General features: G+C 39.0%; 1 protein-coding gene across 3 annotated transcripts in view; it reads left to right on the plus strand.

Moving 5' to 3' along the window:
• Nucleotides 1-27,891, plus strand: part of LOC122791339 (IgA receptor-like) — a 632,537-nt gene that overhangs the window by 34,770 nt on the left and 569,876 nt on the right. For 2 of the 3 annotated variants that reach the window (XM_044059052.1, XM_044059053.1), the window contains exons 4-5: nucleotides 20,428-20,454; nucleotides 21,835-21,870. The exons of the other annotated variant lie outside the window; for it this stretch is intronic. In XM_044059052.1, the coding sequence (XP_043914987.1) occupies nucleotides 20,428-20,454; nucleotides 21,835-21,870 (63 nt within the window). The remainder of the gene's footprint in view (nucleotides 1-20,427; nucleotides 20,455-21,834; nucleotides 21,871-27,891) is intronic. 3 annotated transcript variants of the gene reach the window in all.

The raw sequence follows: 27,891 nt of genomic DNA on the forward strand, positions 1-27,891 counted from the left end.
TGCCTATGGTTAGCTGCACCTTGATGGTCTCCAATGCTTCATGAGTTGCCACTAACCTAGAGGTGTGGGTATCCTTGATGAATATGGACACTCCCCCTCCTTTTGTGGTTCGGCCCCGGTTTTGGGGCCGAAAAGCATGATACGAGGTAAAGCCTGGTAGCACTGGGGTGCTCTCAGGAGCCTCGAACCAGGTCTTGGTTACAGCGCAGACATCAATGTTCTCCATACTGAGGAGTGCTTCGAGAGCCTGCATCTTGAGATTTAGACTTCTGGCATTGAGCAGCATTACCCTTAATTTTTTTACATTTTTGTTTTCTAAGGAGGTGGGTTCGTCTTTTGAGCCTTGCCTAAAAAAGGCACTATGGGGGAGGCAAGAGCCTTAGCCAATATCCGGAAGCCCAGTGGTGACAGGTGCAAGACGTCCCTTGTGAAGCAGCGTGGCTTGTCCAGCATGTCATCCCAAGTAGACAGACATTGGATCCCCCTAGAATGACACCTATAATTGAGCCAATTATTAAAGCTGATCATCTTGTCTTTGTATTGTGGCATCATTCTTAGTGAGGGCAGGATGCTGCTCAGGGTCAGGGTCATACCAGCCTGGGCTACATAATCAGAGAGCTCCTCAATGTCTCTTTTCATGTAGTCCAAGGAGGTACGTCTCAGGTCATTCACGCCGGCATGGATAATGACGGAGTCATATTTGTACGTACTTTTGAGTGACCTGAGTGCGTGTGTTATATGGCAGATCCTAGACCCCGATAGGCAGCTTACCATTACCCTCTCCTTGCTCAGTCTGGTAAGTGGGATGTCAGTGTGTCTGACTATAGAGTCACCTATCACTAGTGTATCAGGCATAGTGTTTGGCCTTAAGGGCTGTGATTTATTGACACACCGATTTATTGAAGTATGTGTTGCATGTGTTATGTTTTGAGGTGGTGGATTTTTGGGTGTCTGCTTTGGGAGCCTCTGTTGTTTTGGTAAGTTTTTTTAACCGAGCCTCCGAGTATGTTTTTGTGTTATTATGTGCTTGATTTGCAGTTGGGGTAGGTCTATGTGTGACTGGGTTTGTTGTGTGTGTTGTTACCTTCTCCTCCTGTCTGATCTTGCCAGTCCTGAGTTGAGAGAGTTCAGCCTCCAGTTTGGCTATATAGTTGCATCTCTCACATGTGTTTGTGTTTGTTGGGAGGAGGAGAGGGTTGTCTGTGTACTTGAGACAATTATAGCATTGTCTCAAGATTCCCAGATTAACCAGATGAGCAGGAGAAGATGCTAGCAATCTACCACTCGACATGCTAGAATATTATAAGAGAGTGCTGTGCCTTTAAGGGAAGTGGTTGGGGTGGTAGGTGGATGTAGTGCTACTTGAGTTTGAGAGTGCTTGCTTAGAAGAGTAGCTTAGAGAACAAGTGCTATGCTTATAATATAACGAGTAGACTGGTTATTCTAAGAGTAGAGCTTTCTAAGGTAAAATTTGAAGAGCAGACTTGGCGGAGCCAGGAAAAGTTTAACCCTGTTTAACCGGCGATAAAGCCGCGCTAATGCGGATTTTAAACAGGGAACTTGAAAAGAGCTAGAAATGGTCCAAAACAACCAATTACTACAGCTCTTGTGCTGAGGTCACTTCCTTCAGGGACAGATAGGCTGCTCAAGGCTCCCCACTCCCACTGGTGAGCAAAGAAACTTCCTTCTTATCCAAGTAAGGTAATGGACAACACAGGAACTACACCACAGCCCAGAATACAGCAAAGCCTGTAAACTGATCTAAACTAGTCGAGGAGAGGTGGGAAAACAAGGATTATTTTTTTGTTTTTTTGTTTTTAGATAGAAAACACTCAGAAATACAGAAGGCAGCAATAAATCAGTTACACAGGCTAACACACTTTAGTGGGCAGCCTCAATAGTTAAATTAAACAAACAAACACAGATTTTCGATTAATTTTCGACCAGGTAAACATTTAAGTACAGATACTATAAAATGCAGCAAACAGTTAAAAAAAACAGTATAAGCTTGTTTAAAATAAGCAAGAGAAGGTATTCCAAGTAAAAAACAGAAAAAGATACTTAAATCTGGAAAGTAGTCGCTTTTCTCAGTTCTCTGTAGCTAGGACTACTCTGCAGGCCCACGTGGAGATGTCTCGGAGTAGTATAGCCAGAAAAAAATGCTCTGAGGCGGATTTTAAACAGGGAACTTGAAAAGAGCTAGAAATGGTCCAAAACAACCAATTACTACAGCTCTTGTGCTGAGGTCACTTCCTTCAGGGACAGTTAGGCTGCTCAAGGCTCCCCACTCCCACTGGTGAGCAAAGAAACTTCCTTCTTATCCAAGTAAGGTAATGGACAACACAGGAACTACACCACAGCCCAGAATACAGCAAAGCCTGTAAACTGGTCTAAACTAGTCGAGGAGAGGCAGGAAAACAAGGATTATTTTTTTTTTTTGTTTGTTTTTACATAGAAAACACTCAGAAATACAGAAAGCAGCAATAAATCAGTTACATGTTACTACACAACTTGGTAGGATTAATGACTTTTAAAAAGGAGCTGCAGAGAGACATGTCGAGCTCTCTATACATGTCAGAAATGCAGACAAGACCCTGATACTGAGCAGAATCCTGTATTCTCTGTGAATGAAGCCTGGGTACAAAGAAAAGATGATTGGCTTCAACAACTCGCTGTAGAATTGGTATCCTTTTTGAGAGATTCAGTATACATCAACATGCAATGAGAAATTTGACAGTCCTACTTTCTTTGCAATGGATGGTCTACAACTCCCATTCAAAGACGTCCACATACTGGCTAAAACCCTTGCCGCCCTCAATAGTGCCTTTTTTAGACAAAGTTCAGTTAGTGAACAATCCAACCCAGCAAACATATCAGTATCAAAACAATATCAATTTAAGGTGGCTATGCTCAATGTCAGAAGTCTAAACAACAATCTGCCTGACCTTGTGGCACTCCTGCATTTGGAAGGCATCCATATATGAGTAATAACTGAAACATGGTTTAAATGCCCAGAAAGCATTCCTCCATGCCTAGGATTAGCACCTACCAGGGCCAGCATCAGAGAACATGAAGTTGACCAGTGGTGTTCTGCACAGCTCTTTGCTGGAACTGCTTATTTTAGCATTTACTTCTCTGATCTACAGACTAAAGAACAAGATTTGCAGATGAATTCAAAGTGGAAAAAGCTATTAGGGTTATATCTTACCAAAGATATGACTAACTGACCAGGCTTTCAAAGCTTAAGGGCATCTTCCATGTAATCTAACTGTTGAGGGCTTGATTAGAGCCCCATATAAAAGGCAGTTAGAGCACAAAAAGCTTCAGATCTTTCATTCCGACAAAGTGTGCTCTTTCTGTAGGCTTTGTGGTACTGACTGTTGGTTAGCAATCCTTCAGGGTTGTGCAGATAAGTTCTCTACTGGGGAAAGTCTTTCATTACTTTGTTTTTCTGAGGAAAGCATGTTTTTTTCTGTGAAAAACTTTGTTTCTAGCTAGGAAAAACAAATTTCTGGGACTATCATTACTGGTCAGGGGATTTTTATGTTCAAATAATTGTGTGAACAAACTGAGTGGAAGTCTATTTTTTCAATATTTTTCTACTCTTGTTTTACATTTTTATGTGTAAGGAGCAGGATTTTGTGAGTTTGTGTGAAAGTTAGTGTATTTGCTTACTTCAAAACTGTTTTTTTTTTCTTGAAGCAAAATTTAATGACTTTTCCAGTATTCACTATCTTCAATGCTTCTTTCTTGGCTGAAATAATGGTGCAATTACTAGTATCCACAGTGCATCCTTTCCCCCTTACACAAACAGAAGAAGAAAGTTACAAGAAAGTCTGCACTGATGGGTAACAATAATGAGGCTGGACTTGGCTCCTTTGAACATTCATCATTTTCTCCTGGTACCTCTAGTGTAGCACATACAGCCACTAAGGACAGGAGGTTAGACATATCCTCTGCAGCTGTATTGCTGGTTGGGAGTAAGGGGTGTGAAGTCCCACCTGATCACCAGGCTAGTGTGTTTGCCTTGAGTAGGTCTTTTTCTAGGGAGTTCCCCATGAAAAGAAAAGAAAAAAAGTTAAAAACATTGTTTCTTCTGTATCTATATCTATGGACTGTGAATATTTGCTAGGGAATTAATTTCTGCCTTTAGCGTGTCAAATTCTTCTTTTGGCAGAAAAAGAGGCCCCTATTTTCTGACAATCAATTTCAATGAGAAGAGCAGGAATGAGGAGTTTGATTATGAGGAAAGTGTTGCCCCAAAATTCCCTCCAGAAGACCTACCTTCTTCTGACACTTTAACCATAATGAAAAAAAGTTTTTCAATGGGAACTAAATAACATTCCTGTTTCTCAACAGAAGTATTATGAGTTGTTACAGTTGGATTTCCACAGTCTGAGGCTGTTCCTCTTGTTTTATCTGCATTTGAGAATGTTTTCCTGACAGCTTACAGCTGACCTGAAAGTCAATTAGAAAGTCTGCTAGGTTATATAAAGTATCTCGACCCACAAGTATTGGTTTTCTAACCCTAACGCAGACCCTGCAGTGATTTCTTTATCTAAAACTGCTTCTTCTTTACAGCTGTCTAGTTGTAATCCCTTCTGTCTGACAAGGAATGGAAAGTTTTTGACAAATTTGAGGAAAAAGTCTCTTCTTCTGTCACTTTAACATTCAGAATTTTAAACTGCCAGGCCTGTATGTTAAAGTTTCTGCTTCTGTCTTTTGAGAATGTAAAAAAGTTAGCAGTTAACCTCTCTGCTCCTGAGTTGAAGAATTCTTTGAATGCCTCTATTTTATCTGCTTTTTGTGTTATTAAACACTCTTTAAAGTGTTCTTATTATATTGCTGATACTATTTCCAGAGCTGCTGCTTCTGAATCAGTCATGAGACGATTTGCTTGGTTACATTCTCAGAAGTTACCACAAGATGTTAAAACTTTTAAATTTTAAATTCTCCACTGGACAAGAAAGTTCTGTTTGCCCCTTGCTGCTGCTGAAGTTATGAAGGGATTTGATGAGAGGGCAGAGTTAATTCAGGGGGAGTCCCAAATCTTCTAACCCTCCTTTTTAAAACCGAATAAAAATATTTTTGTTTATCTCAACTCCTTTTTTTCAAAAAGTGATATAAGCAGCAAGGTGCTTAAAACATGATTTTAACAAGCAATGGTAAGGAGGCTGTGGAAAGAAAGGGAAAGTCTCTCAAAATCAAGGACAGCCCAAAAAGTTAGAATAACTTCCCTCTCCCTCTTTCAGAGTCTACATCCTCCTATGTGGCACCAGATTACTTCAGAGAAACTGTTTGTTAACGTTATTCAAGGGGGGTGCAGTGGACAACGGGATTCCCTGTCTCCTTTTCTTCCTTGTATATTATATCAAATATCCCTGTTTCCTTCAGTTCTGGAACAAATATTTTTACGGGCTGTCATTTGATTTATGTATTCATTTATTTATTTGACATTTGGTTCCCGGGAAAGTCTAACTGGGTCAGAAACCCATTTTCAGTGGAGGCCCGTGGAGAAAGCTCCATTAACAAAGACTAGATTAAAACTGTACAGTATTTAACAGTTACATGTGTGTTTAATACAACAGTAGATAGTAATATAGAGTAGAATGCAATGAACTGGCAGAGTACAAATATTAACATGGTGACAGATAGGAGGATATTGACACATAGACAGCTGTAGACAGCTATAAAAGATGTAAAAATGGAATGTGATTGCATTATTTTTCAGTTTGTCTAGATAAACTATTTGACATATATCTATATAGATAGATAGATAGATAGACTGATATATTTACATATTTACATGGAAAAGATGTAGTAAGGCAGAGAGAGTGTGAGGTCATAGAAGCAGTGCTTTCCTGATAGTCAAGAAACGTTTTTTTTATTACAATTTTTTTTCTGCTGCTAAAAAAGAATGAACTTGGAGACCAGTGCTAGACCTCTCCTTTCATAATCTTTCTGTCAAGATCCCAAAGCTCAGAATGTTATCCCTTCAGACCCAGTTACCTCTTATGCGTCTTCTAACGTTCATGGTAAAAATAGACTTAAAAGATGCCTGTGATCACATTCCCATTAGCAATCATTTCAGATGTTTCTAATATTTTCTGTATCTGGCTTACACTTTCAGTTATATGTATGTCTTGGCCTTTGGACTATCTGTAACTTCAAATGTGTTTACAAAATATTTGGCTCCAGTAATTGCCTACTGCAGACCTCAAGGCATTCTCATTTTCCTTGCTGAGATGATTGTCTTATATTTACAGACTTTCAGTTGTCAAGAGTCCTTGGCAAAGGTACACAATCTCCTACTCAGTTTGCGGTTTCAAGTGAACTTACAAAAATCTTCTCTAATCATCCCTTCACACAAATTATTTTTTCCTGGGATGTATGCTAGATTCTGTCTTGGAAAGAATTATTCTTCCTATAGACAAAGTAGAGATGTACCAAAAAATCTTCCATATTTTTTGCAGTTCAACTCTACAATCTGCCAAGGAATGTCAAAGAATTTTGGGATACATGGCTTGCATGAGCCTTATGATTATTTTGGCCAGATGTCACGTGAGAAAAAGTCAATGTACTTATCATCAACACCCTTTATCTTTTCAGATCCTTGTGCTAAGACTTGTAAGGAGGGAGATTCTGTGGTTGGTGGACCAGTTCTCTCAAAATCATGTTCTTCCATTCTCCCTTCTTCCCCTCCTTCAGTCTGTCATAGTGGATCCTTCAGATTGTGTGTAGTAGGTCTGATTCAGAAGGTGTGAAAGTGCATCTTTGGTGGGAAAAACAGGAAAGACAAAAGCTTTTAAATGTCAAAGTGATGCTGGCAATAATAAACGATTTGAAAGCCTGAAATCATCTTTGGTCTCCAAAGACCTGTGCAACTTGTTACAGACAACACCGTAGTGATGTGGTACCTATATCAACAAGGGGGTTCTAGATATTCCCTTCTTTACATACCTGCTATGATAGTCTGGCAGGTAGCACTCAGCTCTCTTCTGTCTTGGTAAAGCATTGTAACAGACTAGATAAACAGAACCAGTACTGACCCTCACAAATTGTAACTACACCTGAGGGTTTTCCAGGAATTGATCCATCTGTAAGGAACACATCACATAGATCTGGTTCCCTCCTTTAAAATCATGCAGTTAAAAAATTGTTATGCAAGACTGCTTGTTAAGAGCCTCAGAAGGCAGATGCCTTCTTATTTCCATGAATGAAAAAGAGACTTTATCTCCATGCTTTTTCACTTGTTCTTCTATCTCCAACGCTCTTTTAAAGATTCAGAAGGAGTCCTCAAATATTCTAGTGATGACTGTCTTTTGGTCCAGGCAACAGTGTTTCTCCCTTCTTTTACATCTGATCAAAGGCATTTACCGCAAGCTTCCTCCCAGATAGTCTTTATTCATACAAGACAGGCACTGTCTGATGTACCCTCACCTGAAAACATTTCAATTGACTGATGATAGAAGTTGGATTCCTTTTAGGTGCCTTGTTTTCTGAGGATGTGCAACAGTAACAGAAGGAGTCTTAAAAAAAAAAAACGCTACTAGCAAATCATATATGTTAAGGAGAAAATATTTTCTATTGCTGTAATTATAAAACCAGGTTCCTTTCTGGGCCTGGTTGCTTCTGATTCTTGATTATTTGTGTGAGTTACTGACATCTGGCATTTTTCCCTCTTTTGTCAAGAGTTATCTGTATTAAATACCATCTTAAATTAAGTGCTAAAACAATCAAACATTGTAGCATTTGGCAGACAAACCGCCCTACCGACATATAACATTGACAATGCCACATTTAAAAATGAAAATGTAGTTAAGAGACTTGAGAGCCTAGGTTGATAAATCCCTATCCTTTGATAGCCATGTAGCAACAGTTGTCAGGAAATCTACCCCCCCCCCCTTTTCATCCTTTGAAAAAGGTTTTACATATTCGTCCAATTAGAAGACAGATGGCTTTTCCTTGAGGTCTTGCTTTGTACTTTAAAAGCCAATCCTTCCATTTGGACCATCTTTGAAGTTCATAGCATGGAAGACTCTTTTATACATTATCCTGAATTCTACAAGAAGGGTGTCTGAGTTACAAACACGAATGGTGGATTGACCACATATTTCACAAGGTCAGGGTTTCTTTGATAACAAATCCTTTGTTTATGCCTAAAATGGTTTCAGAGTTTACATTGAACCAGTCTATTACTCTTGCTGTCTTCTGTCTAGAACCAAAAAAACAAGGGAGAAAGAATCCAAAGGCCTACTCTACCCAGGTTTGTCTTCCTCTGTGGTTTTCTGAAAAGGGGGTGGTCTCTGGATTTATTCTAGATGCAGGGACTTGGTTCTCTCTACATACTTTTACAAAGCATTATAAACTGGATTCCTTTTCTAGGGCCAGAACTAATTACTAATTTACTAATTTATAGTAGTCTGCCAGTTCTACCCTGATATCTTAGGCTACTGCAAACATGATCTACGTCTGAACATAGTGCAGTTGTGCAAGTAAACTTACCATTACAGTGGATGTTATGTTCTGATAGGCCACTGTTATAGTAGTCATAGCCTTCCTCTATCATCTGTTTTATGTATATATATCTATAGGTGTGTATACCCATGTGTATCAGAGCAAGAAAGCTCTGAAGCTTTTGGCACTCTAACTGCCTTTTTCATCTGTTCAAGCTTCTAGCAGTTAGACAATTTGGAAGGTGCTCCTAAAATTTGAAAAGCTAGCCAGGTGATCGCATCCTTGGCAGAATATAATCCTAATAGCTTAGGCTACTGCAACAATGATCTATTAGAAAATCTACTTTAATGGTAAGTTTACTTACACAGTTGTACTTTATAAATATTTGATACGTCATCTTGAATTAACTGCTAAAAATGTGACATTGTACCATTTGGCAGCCCCCCCCCCCCCCAACATATAGTACTGACAATGCTACACTTAAAAATGAAAATGTTGTTAAGAGACCTGATTTATCCTCTGGTTTGTTTGGGATGATTTGTTGGTTCTTTGGATAGTTATTTTGCCCCTATGATGGTTTGCTTGGATGGTGATTCCTTGTTGGATTTTTCTTTACATCCTACTCCTGATGACATGGAGAACATCACTATGGCTACTTTGGTTCGTGCAGTTAGTGAAATGCAAAATACATTAAATATCTTGTTAGAGAGATACAGATTTAGTTATGTCAGTAAAATCAATTTTGTAAATTTGGATGGAGGTGACCAAGTCATGGTGATTGAGAACAGGAAATATTCCAACTCTGTGATTAGTGCAACTTTGCGAACTTGTGGGTACAAGAACATTAATAGCATTCTCAATGTTAAATGTTAAGTTGTCAATCTCGCCTTCATTCTTGCTGGATGGGGACTCGGCACTTGCTTTAGCTTAGGAACTCCTTTTACCAGCTCGAGGCATCCCTATATCCCATGATGCAAGGTGGAACTACCTCAGATCTCGTTTGCCGCTTAGCGAAAGAGGTCTCTTTTACCAGCAGAGGTAAGTGAATTTCTTGTCAAAGAAAGAGAAGCTTAGTTAGGGTTTTATTTTTCCCTTTTAGTCATAGTATAGTCTGTAGTAGTTTTACAGCCCACCCTATTCCCTTGTTTTTAAAACTTTTATACCCTTTTTAAACTTTTAGTGTAAAGTTTCAGTTAGGCCTAAAACCCCAGTTGTTAATCACTTCCTGTGTGTTTGTGTAGGGGATTAATTTTGTGTGTTTGTTGGGGTTTGTGTGTGTTTTCTTCCTCCTAGGATGTCTAGGGAAGGCAAGGTCTCAGGCTTCAAGAAGTGTGACTCGTGCTGTCAGAAAATGTCTCTGACAGACGGTCACACTTCTTGTGTTTATTGCCTGGGGCCTTTGCACCTGCAGGACTCCTGTGCTTTGTGTCACTCTTTTAGCCAGAGAGTCCTGCAGGAGAGGAGGAATAAACTTATCCTCTGTGGCTTACTTAAGCCAGAAGGTTCTCCCTCTAAAGCAGGGTCTGGGAAACCTTCTAAGCCACCGAAGGCTCAGGCTTCAGTTTCCAAGCCTACTCCGGTGGCTCCGGCTCCGTCGGAGCCGAGATCGGCTCCGGCTGGAACCGATGTATCTGCCTCGAAAGTAGTGGGTTCAGTGCCGGCTGGCTTCGATACCTTATCTACTGTAGCCTTGTCAGCTCCAGCTGGAGCCGACACTTTATCCAGCATCGGAGCCGAGAAACCTTCGGCTCCATCTGGTGTTCAGGGGACTTCGGCTCTGATGGCTCCGTCCCGAAAGAGATCCCGGTCCCCTTCATTACTGAGTATCCACTCGGCTCCGGGGTCTCCCCTTTTGTCAGAGCGGAGCCATCGGAGCCGATCTTCGAGATCTTCCAGGCTGTCTGACCACGACTTGGAGAGGGTGGTAAGCAGGCTGTTGAAGTCTCAGGCACTGGCCCAAATGCTCCATAGCCCGTCTCAACAGACTTCGGCTATAGCCTCACCCCTTGAACTTCCTCCTCCGACTCCACTTCAGAGTTCGGAGCCGGAGCTTCTCGGGACAGCGACTGTTTCGGTGCCGGAGCCGATACATCCTTCGGCTCCATCATCCTCGGCTCCGATCTCCTCCTTGAGACCTTCCTTGGAGGGATCCGGTCGTCGGGTTTCCCTTGTCGGCTCCGAGGGGGCTAGTGGCATCGGACCCTTGTCCGACCCCGCTCTCCCTCTCGGGGCTTCGGCTTTGGTAAGCTCGGCGCCGACATCGGCATCGGAGCCTTCCCTCTCAGTGGAGCCGGGCATTCCTGTTTCCTCAGAGCGGGGATATTCCGGCCTCCCGGGAAGGGGAGCCTTTGAGGTGATGAGGAGTGTCCTGGCCTCTGAGCCTGGTCAATGGTCCATCCCTCTAGCTCCTCCCTCATCAGTGCCTGCAGACGCCTCTTGCCAGCCTCTTGCTCTCAGGCCCAGGGATCCATCGCCCCAGGTTTCCCCATTGGGAATTTCCTCCTCTTCCGAGGTTTCTCCTGATCCTGCAGGGGAACCCCCTCAGAAGAGGACGTGTAAGAGGAAACACACGGACTCCCCTGAGTCTACTACATCTGATACCGACTTAGATGAGTCGGAGGGTTCCCCACGGTCCCCCTCTGAGGATGTCTCCTTTTCAGACATCCTTGAGCTCCTCAAACAGAGGGGGAATTGGCCCTCCATTGACCCCTCCGAGGATGAGTCGGTATACCTGGAGGCTTTTGGATCCCGACCCTCCACCTCCTGGGTGTCTCCGCCTTTCGACCCACTGATGCAGGTAGTGGCTCGGAAGGCATGGGCGGCTCCAGATTCTGTGGAACCTGTCCCCAGGAGACCATCCAAATTCATCACGGCCCCTACGGACAAACAGTTCCTTTCCAAGGGTGTCTCTGTGGATGCTATGGTGGTGGCGGCCACTAAGAAGGAACTGGCGGATCCTTCATTACCTGTCCATCCTCCTAACAAGGACTCTAGGACCATGGACAGGTATGGAAAGCGGATGTTTTCTTCAGCGACTTTTGCTATGCGTTCGCTGAATTATCTTTGTCACTTCACCAGGCTTCAAGGAGATATTCTCAAAGAACTGGGTGAAGTAGTCCAGGATCCTTCTGCTGCTGGGGCTCAGGAAAAGATTGCCTTGCAGCTTGCAATCCTGAATTCCATATCTAACTCCTCCATGTGGCTCATATCCTATGCGGCCGATGGAGCGAGCAGGGCCGCAGGCACAGGAGTTGCTCTTAGACGCCAAGCCTGGATGCGGCTTTGTAACTTTGCGGACCCTTTAAGGCGTCCTTCACTAATACCCCCTTTGATGGTTCGGCTTTGTTCGGACCTCAGGTGAAGGATACCTTGACCAGGTGTGAGCAGGACGGTAAAACTCTTTCTGCCATTGGAGTCCAGTTTTCCACTCCTTCTAGACCATATCCCAAGGGTCAGAAAGGGGGTAAGATGTGGTTCCGAAAAGCCCAAGGAGCTACACCGGACGCACGTGGTCAGTTTACCCCCAGAGGCAGAGGGGGTAACAATAATAGACGCTGCCCTAGAGGCAGGGGGGGTCCTCAGAACCAGGGCAACAGGGAGTCTCTTCCTGAGAAGCCTTTTCAGCATCCCTGAGGTGTTGCCCGACTGTCCACCCTTGGAGGCAGTCGGGGGAAGGATTTCGCTGTACCCAGTAGCCTGGCAATCCCTATCTCAAGAGAGTTGGGTACAGTCGATCATATCTGAGGGTTACAAAATCCCCTTCGAAAGGTTTCCCGTACCTCTACAATCCCTTCCAGACATCTCACCCGGTCAAAGAGATTTGGCAGAACAGGAGGTTTCAAAGCTCCTAGAAAAAAGAGCCGTCCAGACTGTGCCAGCAGACCAGGTAGGATCCGGCGTCTACTTGAGATTCTTTTTGGTCCCCAAAAGGACGGGAGATTGGAGACCAATATTAGACCTGAGCAATCTAAACAGATTTGTCAAGAAGGCAAGATTCCGGATGGTCACGCTTCAGTCCATTCTGCCCTTTCTGGGCAAGGACAACTGGATGTGCTCTATAGACCTTCAGGATGCGTACTATCACATAAAGATTCACAGACGCTCCAGAAGGTTTCTCCGCTTTCGGCTAGGGACCAGTCATTACCAATTCAGAGCACTGCCCTTTGGCCTCATTTCAGCCCCCAGAGTGTTCACCAAATGCATGACAGTGGTCACAGCTCATCTGAGACGTCAGGGATTCCATGTGTTTCCCTACTTGGACGACTGGCTCCTCTCCACCACCACCAAGTGTCAGCTTCTTCAGTCCAGAGACTACACTCTACAACTTTGCAGGAGTTTGGGAATTTCAGTAAATTTCGAAAAATCTTCTCTGCTGCCTTGCCAATCTATCACCTTTATAGGCGCAGAATTAAACACCATCAAAATGATAGCCAGACTAACAGAGCAAAGAATTCTGGACATCCAAAAATTTGTCCGGCTTCTATTGCAAAGCAACAAGATCAAAGCCAGATTTATACTGAAGGTTCTAGGTCTTATGGCTGCGGCCATTGTTCTTCTACCACTGGCTCGCTTCCACATGCGTCTTCTGCAGTGGATGCTATTCACGCAGTGGTCGTACCACAGTCTCCCGATGAGGCACGAAATCTTGGTCACACAGTCGTGCAGAGCTCATCTGAACTGGTGGATATCTTCCCCTCTTCTTCATCAGGGCCGACCCTTTATTCCCCCTCCTCCAGTTGCCACAGTCACTACGGATGCCTCTCTGATCGGGTGGGGGCATTATCAGGGCAGGATGGTCCACGGGACGTGGCAACCCATAGAATACCATCTGCACATAAATGTCCTGGAGATGAGAGCAGTGCTTTTAACGTTGCAAGCCCTCAACGACTTTCTTCCCACGGGGACTATTGCAGTACAAACGGACAACATGTCCATGGTCTGGTACATCAACAAACAGGGCGGGACCAGGTCCTATCCATTATGTCGAGAAGCTCTCAGACTTTGGCAATGGGCGATCTCTTCTCAGCGGTTTCTGATAGCAATGCACATCCCCGGCAGGTCCAACCTTTTAGCGGACAGGCTGAGCAGATCCATTCTGATGCCTCACGAGTGGTCTCTCAATCAATCTGTAGTGGATCAGATTTTTCTGAAGTGGGGCACTCCTTGTTGCGATCTTTTGCTACTCCAAAACAACAAGTGCCCCGATTTTTTCACTCTTTTTCCCCTTCCAGGCCAACCCCTGAGAGACTCTCTAACCCAGGATTGGCCCCGGGGACTTCTGTACGCTTTTCCTCCCTTTCCCTTGATTCCACAAGTCATTCAGAAAGCCACCATTTTGAGAGCCAAGTTGATCCTTATTGCCCCATATTGGCCTCGACAAATTTGGTTTCCGTCTCTGCATCGTCACCTTCTGGTGCAGCCCTGGCATCTGGACCCAGTTCCGGATCTCTTGATCCACCAGTCGGGTCAGCAGCACCGAGCCATTCATTCTCTCAACCTCACTGCTTGGTTGCCCCACTTCCTACCCTAGCCAGGCTACCGATGATTTCGGACTCAGTCAGAGACATTTTAGTGTCTTCTTTGAAGTCGTCCACTAGGACTGTTTATACTAGCAAGTGGCGACGTTTTTCTATTTGGGCAAATTCCAAAAATATTGACCCCTTTACTGCTCCTGTACATTCGGTTTTAGATTTCCTGGCAGAGGTTTTTCATTCAGGATCCTCGTCATCTACAGTCAAAGTACAACTGGCTGCTATTTCCAAGTATCATGTTGGCTTGCATGACAATAACATTATGTCTCATAGATTATGCAAGGCCTTTCTGAGAGGAGTTTTTCTCCTAAAACCACCTATAAAGCATCCTCCTCCGCAATGGGATCTAAACTTAATGTTGGCATCCTTGATACTACCTCCCTTCGAACCGTCTGCTTCATGTTCTTTGAAATTATTGACCTGGAAAACTATATTTTTACTGGCTGTCACTTCTGCAAGAAGAGTTTCCGAGATTCAAGCTCTCTGCATTCGTTCCCCTTATTTGGTTTTTCATAAGGACAGGGTATCATTAAGAACTAACCCTTCCTTTCTTCCCAAAGTCGTATCTCAAACCAACATTAACCAATCTATAGACCTACCAGTCTTTTTCCCAAACTATTCCAACAGAGCTGAACAGAAACTGCATTTTTTGGATGTCCATCGTCAGCTCATATACTATTTGCATAGAACTAAACAATTCAGAAAATCGGACCAATTATTTGTCTCCTATGCAGAAAACAGGATAGGTCTTCCAGTCTCTAAAGTGACCTTATCCAGATGGTTAACTTCCACTATTTCCTATGTATACTCTCTCAGAGGCAAGCAGCTATCTTCTAAGCCAAAAGCACACTCAACCAGGAGTCTATCCACTTCTGCAGCTTTTCAGGATAGACTACCCATTGATACCATTTGTGCAGCAGCTACTTGGGCTACGCCTCATACCTTTGTCTCTCATTACAAATTGGACTTGGCCTCCAGAGATAGGGCCAGTTTTGGTTCCACAGTTCTCAAGAGTCTGTTCCATTGAGCCACCCGGGATACAGGTGCTAGGGACGCGGTCCCATCCAGCAAGAATGAAGGCGAGATTGACAACTTAACATTTAGAAGTTATGTACCTACCATAACGTTCCATGTTAGTTGTCTTCTCTCGCCTTCTTTCTTGCGTCCCTCCCTCCTTCCCCCTGACCTGGACAGATCTTGAAAAGTTCCTATTAGGTTGTTTCCTCCTGAGCCTTCATATGAGGACTTCTATTAGGATCTTATGTTCCTAATTATGTTAGGATAGTCTTTAGCAGGGTAGGTTAGCTACCAAACGAGATCTGAGGTAGTTCCGCCTTGCATCATGGGATATAGGGTTGCCTCGAGCTGGTAAAAGGAGTTCCTAAGCTAAAGCAAGTGCCGAGTCGGAGCCGAGGATCGGCTCCGAACCCATCCAGCAAGAAAGAAGGCGAGAGAAGACAACTAACATGGAACGTTATGGTAGGTACATAACTTCTAATTATGATCCATTCACTGCTACTGTTTCTCACAGTGAAGGAGAGAATATTAAGGTAAAACCCATAGACTTATTAGGAGATTTAGAGAAACTCCTAATAAGGTACCAAACTTTGGTAATAGAGACTAAGTATTTTAAAAAGTGTTTAGAACTACAAATCATTCCTAAGGGACTGTACCTATTTAACTATCCTAACAGAGTTACACTTAAGAATCCTTTTTTTAACACCTTTGTGACTTTTTTTAATACTACTGGACTTGAATTAGTCAAACTTTTAAGTGAACATACTTAAAGAAAAATAGGGGGAAGTTTGACAGGAGGTTCTTAAGGTTAATCAGACTTTGCAGTAGCATTTGTGTAAAGTACCCAGTTTGAAATATGATTTTAATCATATGCTTTTGGCTGTTGAATGGTATAAAAAAATTGTAGTTTCTCATAAAACCATGAAGTTAAATCATGACATTGTGGCTTATAAGAGTAATACTACTTACTCTTATTGTATGCCTAAGTATATGAGAAAAGAACCAGTCTATGGCCGTGACAGTTCTTCCTTAAGAAATGTGTCGGAGAAGGTTTTTACCAATCAGAGCCCTGTTTGGGAAGCTTACTTCAGCTTGACTGAGAGAAATAGTACAATTATAGAAAGCATACCAGCACAATCTGAAGACAGATCTGCAATTATTGAAACCAGAAACAATCCTGAATTTGATGAACTCCCACTCTATCCTCCTGAACAGACCAATGCACAGGGAGTTCCATTAGAAGCTCATCCCAAAGACTCATCTTGTTGTTGTTCTTCTATTGGCAAAGGAGAGAACAAGGTGACTGTGCTGAGGATGTCAACCAGGTGACAGAACAGAATGGACATTGTCAAAGAGACTTAGTAAGTACTGATATCAAAAGGTTCAATTTGACAGAGATATCCTTTTCTAAGGAACAATTGGACATTTTAGGATTGGGACTGAATTTTATAACTTCAAGAAGGTTTGATTTAAGTAGAATGCTTTTAGAACTAAAGATATATAACTGTAAATTAAACTTGAAATATGTTTTGAATGATGTTGAATGTTTTATTAGTAACTTTAAGAAACCGTGTACTTATAACCCTACTTTGAACAATACTTTGAATTTTTTTGAAAAAGCCTACGAAAATGACCTTAGGGAATTATTTAATATAAAACCTCTAGAAAAATGTATAACTTAACAAAAAATGAATGCCGTGCTTTAATTGATTTGAGTAAGATGGTTGACCTGAAGTTTATGAAAGTAGATAAGGGTGGGTGAATGGTGATTATGTACCAAAAAGATTATGTGGAATCTATGAAAGAATTATTGAGTAATGATGATGAGTATCTACCAGCTTCCCCTGTAGAAGTTGCTAGAAGTTTTAGACAGATTTATTAGTTATTGTACAAATTTTTAATGGAAGGATACATTACTTTAAATGTTTATAATTTTATGAGAGTGGACCATTCTGTCTTGGGGACCCTATTTGGGATGCTCAAAGTTCACAAAAATCCCACCTGTACACCCTTTTGATAGTGCCGGCCCTCAATTACATTACCAAAGGGATCTCCCTGTTCCTAGATTGTATGTTCAATCCAGTTCTTCACAGAATGAATTCTTTTATTAAAGATTCATGGGATTTTTTTAGAGAAAGTTAGGATTTTAATGATACTCATTTTTTTCATGATAATTGTAATTTGATTTTTATTGTGGATGTTTGTTCACTTTTCACTTGTATACCCATAAATTGGGTATTGACTATGTTAGAAATTATTTGTCTAAGGCTGAAAGTTATGCTTATGATGAAATTTGTTTAATCTGTAACTTATTAGACATTATGCTGAGCAGTAATTATTTTTTATTTGACAAAAGAGTCTATAAATAAATTAGGAGGGTGGCTATGGGGCCAGCCTCTGTCCTGCCTTTGCCAACTTAGTCAATATAATAATTATTGCAGATACATAGATGATATGATTTTTATACTGGAAGGTGATAGGTCTAAAAAGTTTACATTTTTGGAGAAATTAAAGTTCAGAATTTTTGAAATTTACCTTGTTCGATTTAGGTACTAAGGTTAATTTTCTTGATTTAACTAGTTTTGGAACAGGGGAGATACTATACCTGATAACCAGATTTATAGAAAACAAACCTTTACTAATAGTTATCTTCATTTTTCTAGCAGTCATCCTTATTTTATGAAAAGGAATATTCCTACAGGTCAATTTATTAGGGCATCTAGGATGACTATAAAGGATTCTAGATTTGAAGATGAATTACAGTTTATTAAGTCCATGTTTGTGGATAGGGTTACAAGTTAGATATGTCAGAGAGGACAGCAAATGAAATTAAGTCTAGGAGAAACACAAACTTTCCTCCTATTCTTTTTATACCGTTGAATAAAAAGAATGACCACTATATGAATATGCATTATATGGTAGCTTGTTGTCTTGAAATGATGGCAGTGGACAATTTTGATATTTATTCTATTATAAAAAAGAAGTGGAAGATAAGAGAGGGAAAAATAGATTTATTTAAAGAAGTTGGAGATGCTCCTAAATTCATTTTTAAGAATAATTATAATATTAAGAAGTTGCAAAATGATACCACCAAAGTTATTTCTCAAAAGATGCTGCCAAATAGAACTAAAGGAATGTATAAATGTGAGTGTTGTTCTCTTTGTAGATATATTTTAGAAGGGCCTTTTTTGAACCTCAGACATCTAGAAATGATTATACCTATTTCTGGGGTTTTTAATTATAGAACCTAGGGGATAGATTATTTATTTATTTATTTTATTTTACATTTATTGACTTCAATAGTCCGACTGGGTACATGTCCATTTTCAGTGGTGGCACGGGGAGAAAAGCTCCAAAGGTGGTTACATATACAATCATTACAATGTACATATAGATCAGGAGTCATCATAATATTATACAAATATATCACATTTTACAGTCTAGTTAAATGTATACAAATATAACACATTTTATAGTCTAGTTAAATTTATACAGTCTAACAATTTTCTAAACTGGCATAACAAAAATATTTGAGTACTACTTACAGACATAGAACTAGTACACCAGTACACCAGTATGCATAAAGATTTAGTCAGGCTTGTAGTAGGGACATATCCATTGAGACTGGAAATACTCCTTGAGAGCTGTTTTTAAATTGAGATACGGTGGTATCTAGGGTAATGTTGGCAGCCCCATGATGATCATGTCTGGAGAGTATGTTAACTTTTTGTTCACGGAGTGTTTTAATTTCTGTTGACAAAAATCAAAAAGAATTATATCGCAGTGTGTTCTGAATGTGATTGTTATTATATTAGAATGCCGAAAACAAGTTTACGAAAATGAGTTAGGGAAAATATTTATTCCATTAATACTAAAGAAAACAATAATGCCCTTTACAAACATACATTTAAGTGTGATTTTAAAATATTTTTTCATCATACTTGAATATGTCCTGAAAGATTTGAGAGAGGAGATTATAGGAATAAATTAGAAAAGAGGGAGACCCTTTGGCAGCTTAAAATGGGAGCTGATAATTTTACTGGGTTAAATGAATCAATAAACATTAAAAGTTTTCTTAAAAGTAGAAAGTTAAAAGTGCAAAACTGACAACTTGTGGTTTCTATTTATTAAATTTGAATATTTAGGGATGTTATTTTTATGGGTTATTAGTTGAGGTTAATTTATTAATTTATTGTGTTAATTAGATACATTTTTAAGTACATATACACTTGTGGTTAGTTTTTGTATATATTTGTTTCTGAAGAAGTCTGTAATAGATGAAAGCAAATAAACTTTTTTTTACACTAAGTCTATGTATGCATGCTAAGTCTTTCATTCATTTTAAGTTTTCTGAGCTTGCCTTGGTGGACTTTGTTGATTTTTTGATAATTTATCCTCTGGTTCTTTTAGGACAATTTTTATGTTCCATACAAGAAAAAAAATGAAAGAATTGTTGGCTTCTTGTAAGTTATATGATCCATGCAGCACCCTCACTAAGAACTGTGATAGGGTTACTCACTCATCACTTACAGAAAGAAGAACACATACATGCTTCCTCTTAGTTTATTTTCTCCAGACATGAACATCATGGGGCTGCATCTCATTACTGTTAGCTAAATAATGTAAGCATATTCTGAGTCAGAGCTGTAGTTAGATACTGTAACACCCAGTGTAGTTCCCTGATCTGTCACCCCACAAGACTTAAAAAAAAATTCTCAGCAGCTTTGACTGCAACTACATTTTGTTCTTCTTTCGGCTTTTCCCGGTTAGGGGTCGCCACAGTGGAACTCCAGTCCGCTAATTATTGGCGTTAGATTTTTTTACAGTGCCGAGGTGCCAGCTTGACACCCAACCTTCAACAAAGGCATGCCCATTCTACGCATGTCTTTCGAACGCCCCTCAACCGTGGGGAAGACATGCAGACTCCACACAGAAGGCTCTCTAGCCGAGAATCAAATGGGACAACCTCTTGCTGTGAGGTGAGAACGCTACCGCTGCACCTGACTGCAACTACAGAATTGACATTTATGTCTGAACTATTGTATATCTGAAATAACCTGCCATTGTATTTGTTTCTCTTCTTGTTTCATTATTGCTGCTTTTTTTCTTTACTGTACACAAGAGCCTGCTTATATCTATATCAGGTTATCACATTCTTTCTGGCTAATTTGCACATGAAAAATATGTACTGACATATTTTCTTGACTGCATGTTGCATGCTGAATTTCTCGGTGATTAGATGACAGGATGATCTGTTCCTTTTTTTAAACTAATTTTGTACAGTATCCATAAACTTTGTACTAAGTTCATATATGTTCTGAAATTAAACTGGCAACTGTTTAGTAAAAGTACAGAATCACATTAATGTATAACATGGGTTTTCTAAATCTATAAAGATTTTTTTTTTTATTTTTGTCAACAGAAATGAAAACAATTCATGAACAAAAAGGTAACATATACCTGTTTATCTTATTTGACAGTACATATTAAAATAATATTGCCCATAACAAAAACATTTTGGCCATTGCATATTTTCAGCATTAGTCTACACTAAGGATTAAATCTGAGTTTTGCATACTATTAAGAAGTGATATGCTTTATCGAAATCAATGTTGTTCTGTGTACAGTTTATTGTTGTTGGAAACCATAATTCTTTATGCTATCTGTATGATAAAGAATTGTTGCAATCTTTATGGCATCTTAAATTATATTCTCATTGAACAAAATAGTGCTTACTACTATTTTTTTACCAAAATCTACACAATATAAGATACTGATAAATTTTGTTTCTTAGCTGCATGTTTAACGACCAATGCCTGCAATAGTTCTTTCTTAATAATATGCATGTTGGTAGTTCATGAATTATTTTCAGCTGAGACACATGGATAAGATTATGATATATTAGATTCATGTTGTAGATGTCATTGCACTAGCCGGTGCATTTTTGCTAAGTTCTTATCAATAGTTCAAATAGAAATAGTTCCACTGCACCTGCAATAGTTAGAATTTATCTTACTTCATACCACAAATTTTTAACAGTGTTACAGAGACATTAGGAAAATTATAAAGTGAGTGTCAGAGGAATTAAACTGGTCATTCTGCATAATATTTATGTATTGGTCCCAGCCATATCATATGAACATCAAGAAGTAGTTGTGTGTGTGTGTGTGTGTGTGTGTGTGTGTGTGTGTGTGTGTGTGTGTGTGTGTGTGTGTGTGCGTGTGCATAGATTGTTTACCTTCATTTGGTCAACAAAATGAAAGCTGACATCTGAAATGTAAACCACATTACCTCGAAAACAGAAATGACAGTGTCCTACTAAGCATGCACTGAAAAGCAACCTTGGCACATGCAAATATTAAAGTTTTAAAAAAAACATAAAAAAACTATCATTTTTTGCATGGGGGAAGGTCCCCTGCACCCCACACATACCTTGTTAGTTATATATTCTATCTAAGAGATTGCACAGTCTCTGGGAAAGGGAATATTAACATATTCAGGAACTGTTGATCTCACACACCTGTCAACCATCTGTATAGTGGACCAAATGCAGCTTCTTAAATAGATGTTGACCAAACTTCCTGTCAACCAAACTAACACAAACTGTATATGTATAAAATTATTCAGAGATATACCAAATTGCTAGAAAAAAATGGAAACTTTATCATTTTCAGTTTGGTTTGGCAGTGATATGTGATTAATGTGTCTTCAACAAAAGAAAGATAATAAAATGATTACATGAATGCCAATGACTGAATACAAGACTAGTTTTATTACTATCATTTCTTGTGTAGCTAACCTGTAACTGTAAACATTTCTGTTTTCCTAGATGCTGCATTAAGAGAGAAGGAAACAATGGAGCAAGGTAAAGAAAGAGAGGATGCAAAATACCCCAGTGTTAGAGGTTTTAGAAGGAAATACTTGTATGTAAATGCACAGTAGTTAATTTCTTTTTTTTATTTAGGGGAAATATTAGATATCCTTGGGAAATTTAAACTTCATCTACTTAAACTTCATCTACTTAACTCCAAAACCTGCCCCTGTTAAGCCCCAACTTAACTCTCCCTCTCTACTTCTGTTTTTTCCCCTCCTCTTTATACATAGGCATTTCTCCTGCCTCAGAAATGACATTCTACTCAAATGACATTAAACCACCACTGTTGAAGTTTTTTGAAGTTTTTTTTTTTTTGAATTGATGTAAATAATGTATATACTTAGTTACCCTGCTCAACTATTACTATCTTTCTTCCTTGACTTAAGAATTTTTATTTTCTGTATAATGTCCAAATGTTGAATGTACAAGTACAAAGTTGTATATTTAACTATGTCTTGCATTTTATCTTGTAAACTGTATTTTTTCTTTTTTATTGGACCTTTTCTCCTCGGGTCTCCACTGAAAATGGGCCACAAGCCCAGTTGGACTAACCCAGTTAACAAATGTTAATAAATAAATAAATAAGTAAGCTGTTACACTGTGTAGCACATTGTTAACATTAGTAGAGATAGTCTTAAGTGTATTTAGTTTTATTTCATTTTAAGAGTTTTTCAGCTGAAGGTTACAATACTCTGCAGAACTAGCATATGAAGGATACATTTTTCTGCTTTGTATCCTGTTGATGCATTCCTGGAGTATGACATATTGGTTCAAACAATAAGCAAGCCATGACACTAAAAAGTTTACCTCACTTTTATAGCACATTATTTTGTATAATCTGTTAAGAATAAAGGACGTGACTTTATTACTCAATTAACAAGTCCAAAGTTTGAGCTCTTGGGAATTTTTCACAATTTCATACTTAAAACTGTTAGACTAATGCAGTCAGTAAGATACTTGTGATAACAATATATCATTAAGGTGGGGGGGGTGACTTAATGATTAAAGTGTTTACTTCATAAGCACAAAGTACAAGGTTTGATTCTTACCTTTGGAAATGCATGACTAAGATTAAAAAAGCCCTCTGTGGTCTTTAGCTTAGTAATTACTTATAAACAATAAAAAGGACATCTCTATAGCTCCCTAGTATAAAACAAAGTCCACAACATGTAGCATTTTTGGGAAGGCTAACAAAATGGTTAAGGTCTTCACCTTACAATCACAAGGTACAGGGTTTGATTTTGGTCACTGTTTACTGGCTAGAATGATTGCCTAGTATCGATAAATATGAAACCAGAAGACTTATATATACGTCTGTAAACATGCAGGCTACATTGTTGAAACTAAAAGGCTGCAGCAGTAATTCACTGTAGAGTGATACAGCTGAAAAGCACAATCACTGCAGTTGTACACTCAGAAAAGAAAAGTAGCACATTGTGGCGATTCCTAAGGACAGCTACCTGATGGTATTCTAACAAAGACCGCTGTGCTAGAAGTGTTGAACATCCTCAATTCTTCTAGTGTTTTTGTCTCTGTTAGTATACAGCCAGGTAGCTGTCCTTAGGGATCACCGCAATGTGCTACTTTTCCTTTTCAAAGTGTGCAGCTGCAGCGATTGTGCTTTTCAGCTGTACTGCTCTATGGAAAATTGCTGCTACAGCCTTCTGGTTTCTGCGATGTAGCCCATAGGGAAATGTTTCATGAGTTACATGCCAGAACAGATTTATAAACTCTATGGATAACTGACTCATACTAAAATAGATGAAATTGCAGCACCTAGATGCTCAGAAAGATAGGAAAGGCTAGGCTGTTGGGCAATTTATCTGTCCTCTCCAACTTTCCCCCAGAACCAAAAGTCCTCTCCCTTGAATATAAACTAGTATCAGCAGGGCTTAAGCATGCTTTTAGTTTACAGGTGGACATGTTTAAACAATTACTGAGCTCTATTTTAATTTTTCATCTCTCTGTCTCTTTATATGTCTTATACGTATACACACACACACACACACACACATATATATATATATATGTATGTATGTATATATATATATATATATATATATATATATATATATATATATATATATATATATAGATATATATATGGATTTATTGTGTATGACTGAACCACCCTACTGTTAAATGTAAAACACTGACAAAATAAGTTTGATCATACACAATAGGAAAAATAAAAACAATAATATTGAGAGAGGAAAACTATTTCCTCTCCTGGTATTAAAACTAAAACTCTCTGTAACACTAGTCTCAAATTTTTCTGAATAGTGTCAGTTCTATGGGAAGGTTTTAATGACTTTAAAGTGTAGGGTTAGTGGTAGGGTTAGCACCCATTTCTAAAGAGGGCGGGAGGGCTCTGTCCTGGCATTAAATCACACCTCAACATCTACTGAACATGAGGAACCATATACACACATAGATAAATAGATATTTATTTATGAGCCTTTATAATTAATTCAGATACCTACTTTGTTCAGATTAAGCCAAAAGACCATAATTAATCCATCATAGTTGTATTGACCTGAGAATGTATTTTTGAACTGTTTAGTAAAATCATTATTTTAACAAGACTGACATGTATCCATAAACAACAAAGTAGTAAATACCTACAAATTTGTGTAATGTCCATATTTTAGAGGATTTTATTCAGTTATTGTTAATTAGCTAGTGAAATATACTATACAAAGTGTGTATAGATTTTCCTAGCACCATGTTTATCTTTGTTTAGATGAGCATTGCAGTGAGCGGAACCCCTAAATTAAATTAATTTGCCACAAAAATCTTTCATGTACTACATTTACTTTGTTCTGAAAGAAATTTTACTTTGTTCTGAAAGAAATGTAGATGTTTTATCCTATTCTTGGTACTGTAGAGCATGATACTGCATTGTATCGTAAGTTTAGTTATGATCATTTTTTAATTCCCTTTGAACCTGTGTCACTGAGTCCATGAACCTGAGTTTGCAGTCTAGACAGTTGAGCTGTATCATACCTGTTTTTAAGTATCTGTAGAGATGAATTTTATCATACCTTTAAGGATTATAAAAAAAGTTGTTTAAATAACAGTTTCACTAAAGTCCTAATGCAATTAGTGTATATATATCAATAGAAATCAGGTTTGCTTTTAAAAAAAATAAATTCATATTCATATTTTGATACATTGCTACCTCCTAAGTGAGACTCCTTAAGGAGACTTAATCTAAGTCTGCTTTTTAGAAATGGCGCGGAATATGGAGGGAAAGTGAATAAATTAAAGAAAAAAAGTAACTTTGTCCTCATTATGCATCCTACTGTCCAGTTGTTTGACAATGTGGTCTCAAGGGAAATTTACCAGTTGCAGAATAGAAGAAACAGGAAAGTTAACACCAATTTAAGTAGTTTGGAATGGCATACACTCAAGGAATTAAGTAACAATAAGGACATTAGGGTAATGAAACCCGATAAGGGTGGTGGAATCATGATATTTGACAGGTCTGAGTACAATATGAGAATGTATGATATTTTGCATACTTCTGGAAATTATGAGATAGTGTCATTAAACAAAATCAACATCGCGTATAGAAGAATTGACTTGTACATAGAGGAGTTCTTGCTTGATAGGAGAATATCCGAAGACTTGTATAAATTTATGAAAGTGGAATTTTCCCAACTGGCCACTTTAATAGGGATACCTAAGACTCATAAGTGTGAGTTAACACCACCCTTTAGACCAATTATATCTGGCAGCAGGTCTAAAACTTTTCCTTTGGGTGTTGTCATAGATAATAAATTGAAACATATTTATGACAAAGTGGAGCATATGGTTAAGGATTCCTGGCAGTTTTTGGAAAATTTTCCAGTTAACAGTTGGAAAACTAATTTGATATATATTTCGATTGATGTGGTCAATTTATTCTCTAGTATCCCTAAACAAGAAGGGATAGAAGCCTTCCAAAACAGTATTTACAAGTATGGAAATCTGGACTGGGACAGTACTTGTTTATTACTGGAGCTTATGTCTATTGTGTTAGAACACAATTACATCTACTTTAAAGGGGAACTTTTCAGGCAAACCAAGGGGGTAGCTATGGGGGCCGCTTGTGCCCCCATATATGCCAACTTGGTTATGCTTGATTGGGAGAACTCGACTATTTTCAATAGTGAATTCTTCAAAGACATAAGCTATTATTCCAGATTTCTGGACGACATTTACATTTTATGGGAAGGTGGTAGTGAACGCCTTAACCAGTTTTTGGAATATCTTAACACTAGTAGTGAGTATCTGAAGTTTACAGTTACTAGTTCCACTTCGGGAGTTCCATATTTGGACACCTATGTATTTGAAACGTGTTATGAGTTTAAATCGAAAATTTATAGGAAAAATACTTACACTAATTCTTATTTAGAATATTCCAGTAATCATCCTAGAAAAATGAAATGTAATATTTTTAAGGGGCAACGTGTGAGAGCTATTCGCATGACATCGGATTATGAGGATGTTATTGAAGAACTAAATGTTATCACTAGTTTATTTTTAGATAGGAATTATAAGGTAGAGATGATGCATGATGTGAAGAAATATGTATTAGGGGCAAGAGGTAAAAAATATATACCGTTGTTAGGAGCTAGGGCAAAGGGGATAAATTCTTGTATCAAGAAAGATTCATTTTACGTATATTAAATTTCATCTTAGGTTCAACTGTTTTTGCAGTCGAGTTGGTTTTGTGCTGTCGAGTAGATGAATTGTTCTGCTCTGTTTCCGTGGTGGTGTGGTAGTGTTTCAGAAGAATTGCTACGAAGTGAGAAATTAAGAAATTAAACCATAACAAACTACAAAAAATTGTTCCTTTTCCTTAAAACCTCAGTAACCATGTTAGATGATTTAAAGAGATCCTCTTGATAATGGACTGTCTTTTCAAAAGAAACAGCTTTAAAATAGGTACAATGTGAAAGAGTTTTCTTAGTGGTAGAAAATTACAGACAGAAAACACACAGCCAATAAGGTCCCTGGCATATATGTAATCCTGCATCCTCGAAGCACCTCGTGCAAGACTCCATTATGAGAATATCACACTGAGACCTACAAAAATGTTTGGAAACACCAGGCATCAGATATCCTGCAGACTGACTCCAGGCATCACATTCTAAGCAGACTATCATTCACCTTAATTAACGTGAGGATAAAGGCTGTAGGACCCCCCTCAATCTATCCAAAGGAATGCTGCATGTTCTACCTTCAGTAACAAAGATACTTCTAGTAGAGTATTTTGTTTTAAATCCTCTTCCTATAAGAAGCAAAAATCCTGATAATGTTTCACGGATGGTTCACAACTGCTTTTGCTTAACCTGATATACATATGCAGCATTTTCACTATAAACAGCTAAACACAGGTCATCTAAAGAGTTTTATAGGTTAGTAATGTTGGTCTACATGCAGGCAGGCACACGTGTAGACCTCATTTTTGTCTGTGTAAGGGATGTACTTTTTAAAAAATAACTTGGTCATCCAACCAGCTATGTATTTTGAGTAAGCTTGAAAGTATTGTATTACTAGATAAATAAATATGCCCATGAAGATTCATGGTGTTTATGAACACAGTACGTGGTCTTGTGACAGATACATTCTACTTCATGACACTCATACATGGTGTCCTTTCTTACGTGTTCAACCATATTGCTTCTGAGGTGCATCCTGTCTGTATTTCAGCCCTGCATCCACATTAGTATCTGCATACCTGCTAACAAGTTCCTGAATTAATCTGAATTAAAGAAGGGAAGATTATAAATGAGAATCTCTTAGTATCCCTTCTCACAAAGTCAGATTTCTGTATCAGGTAGAGTGTATCAGGGTACAGTGTGGGTAAGACCAGTGAGGAGAAGCCTCAAGAAGACAGTTTGCTAGTCATAGGTGTAAGGGAGAAAGATAGAACAAATTAAGGTCAGGGTTTCTTTCACTGAGCATTTCTCAGAAGATCAGAAGAGACAAATACACAAACTTCCCACTAGTTCAAAAGGTGTG

This window comes from Protopterus annectens, chromosome 17.part0 (genome assembly GCF_019279795.1).
Source record: "Protopterus annectens isolate FY-2018-M chromosome 17.part0, PAN1.0, whole genome shotgun sequence".
NCBI classification, from domain to species: Eukaryota; Metazoa; Chordata; order Ceratodontiformes; family Protopteridae; genus Protopterus; species Protopterus annectens.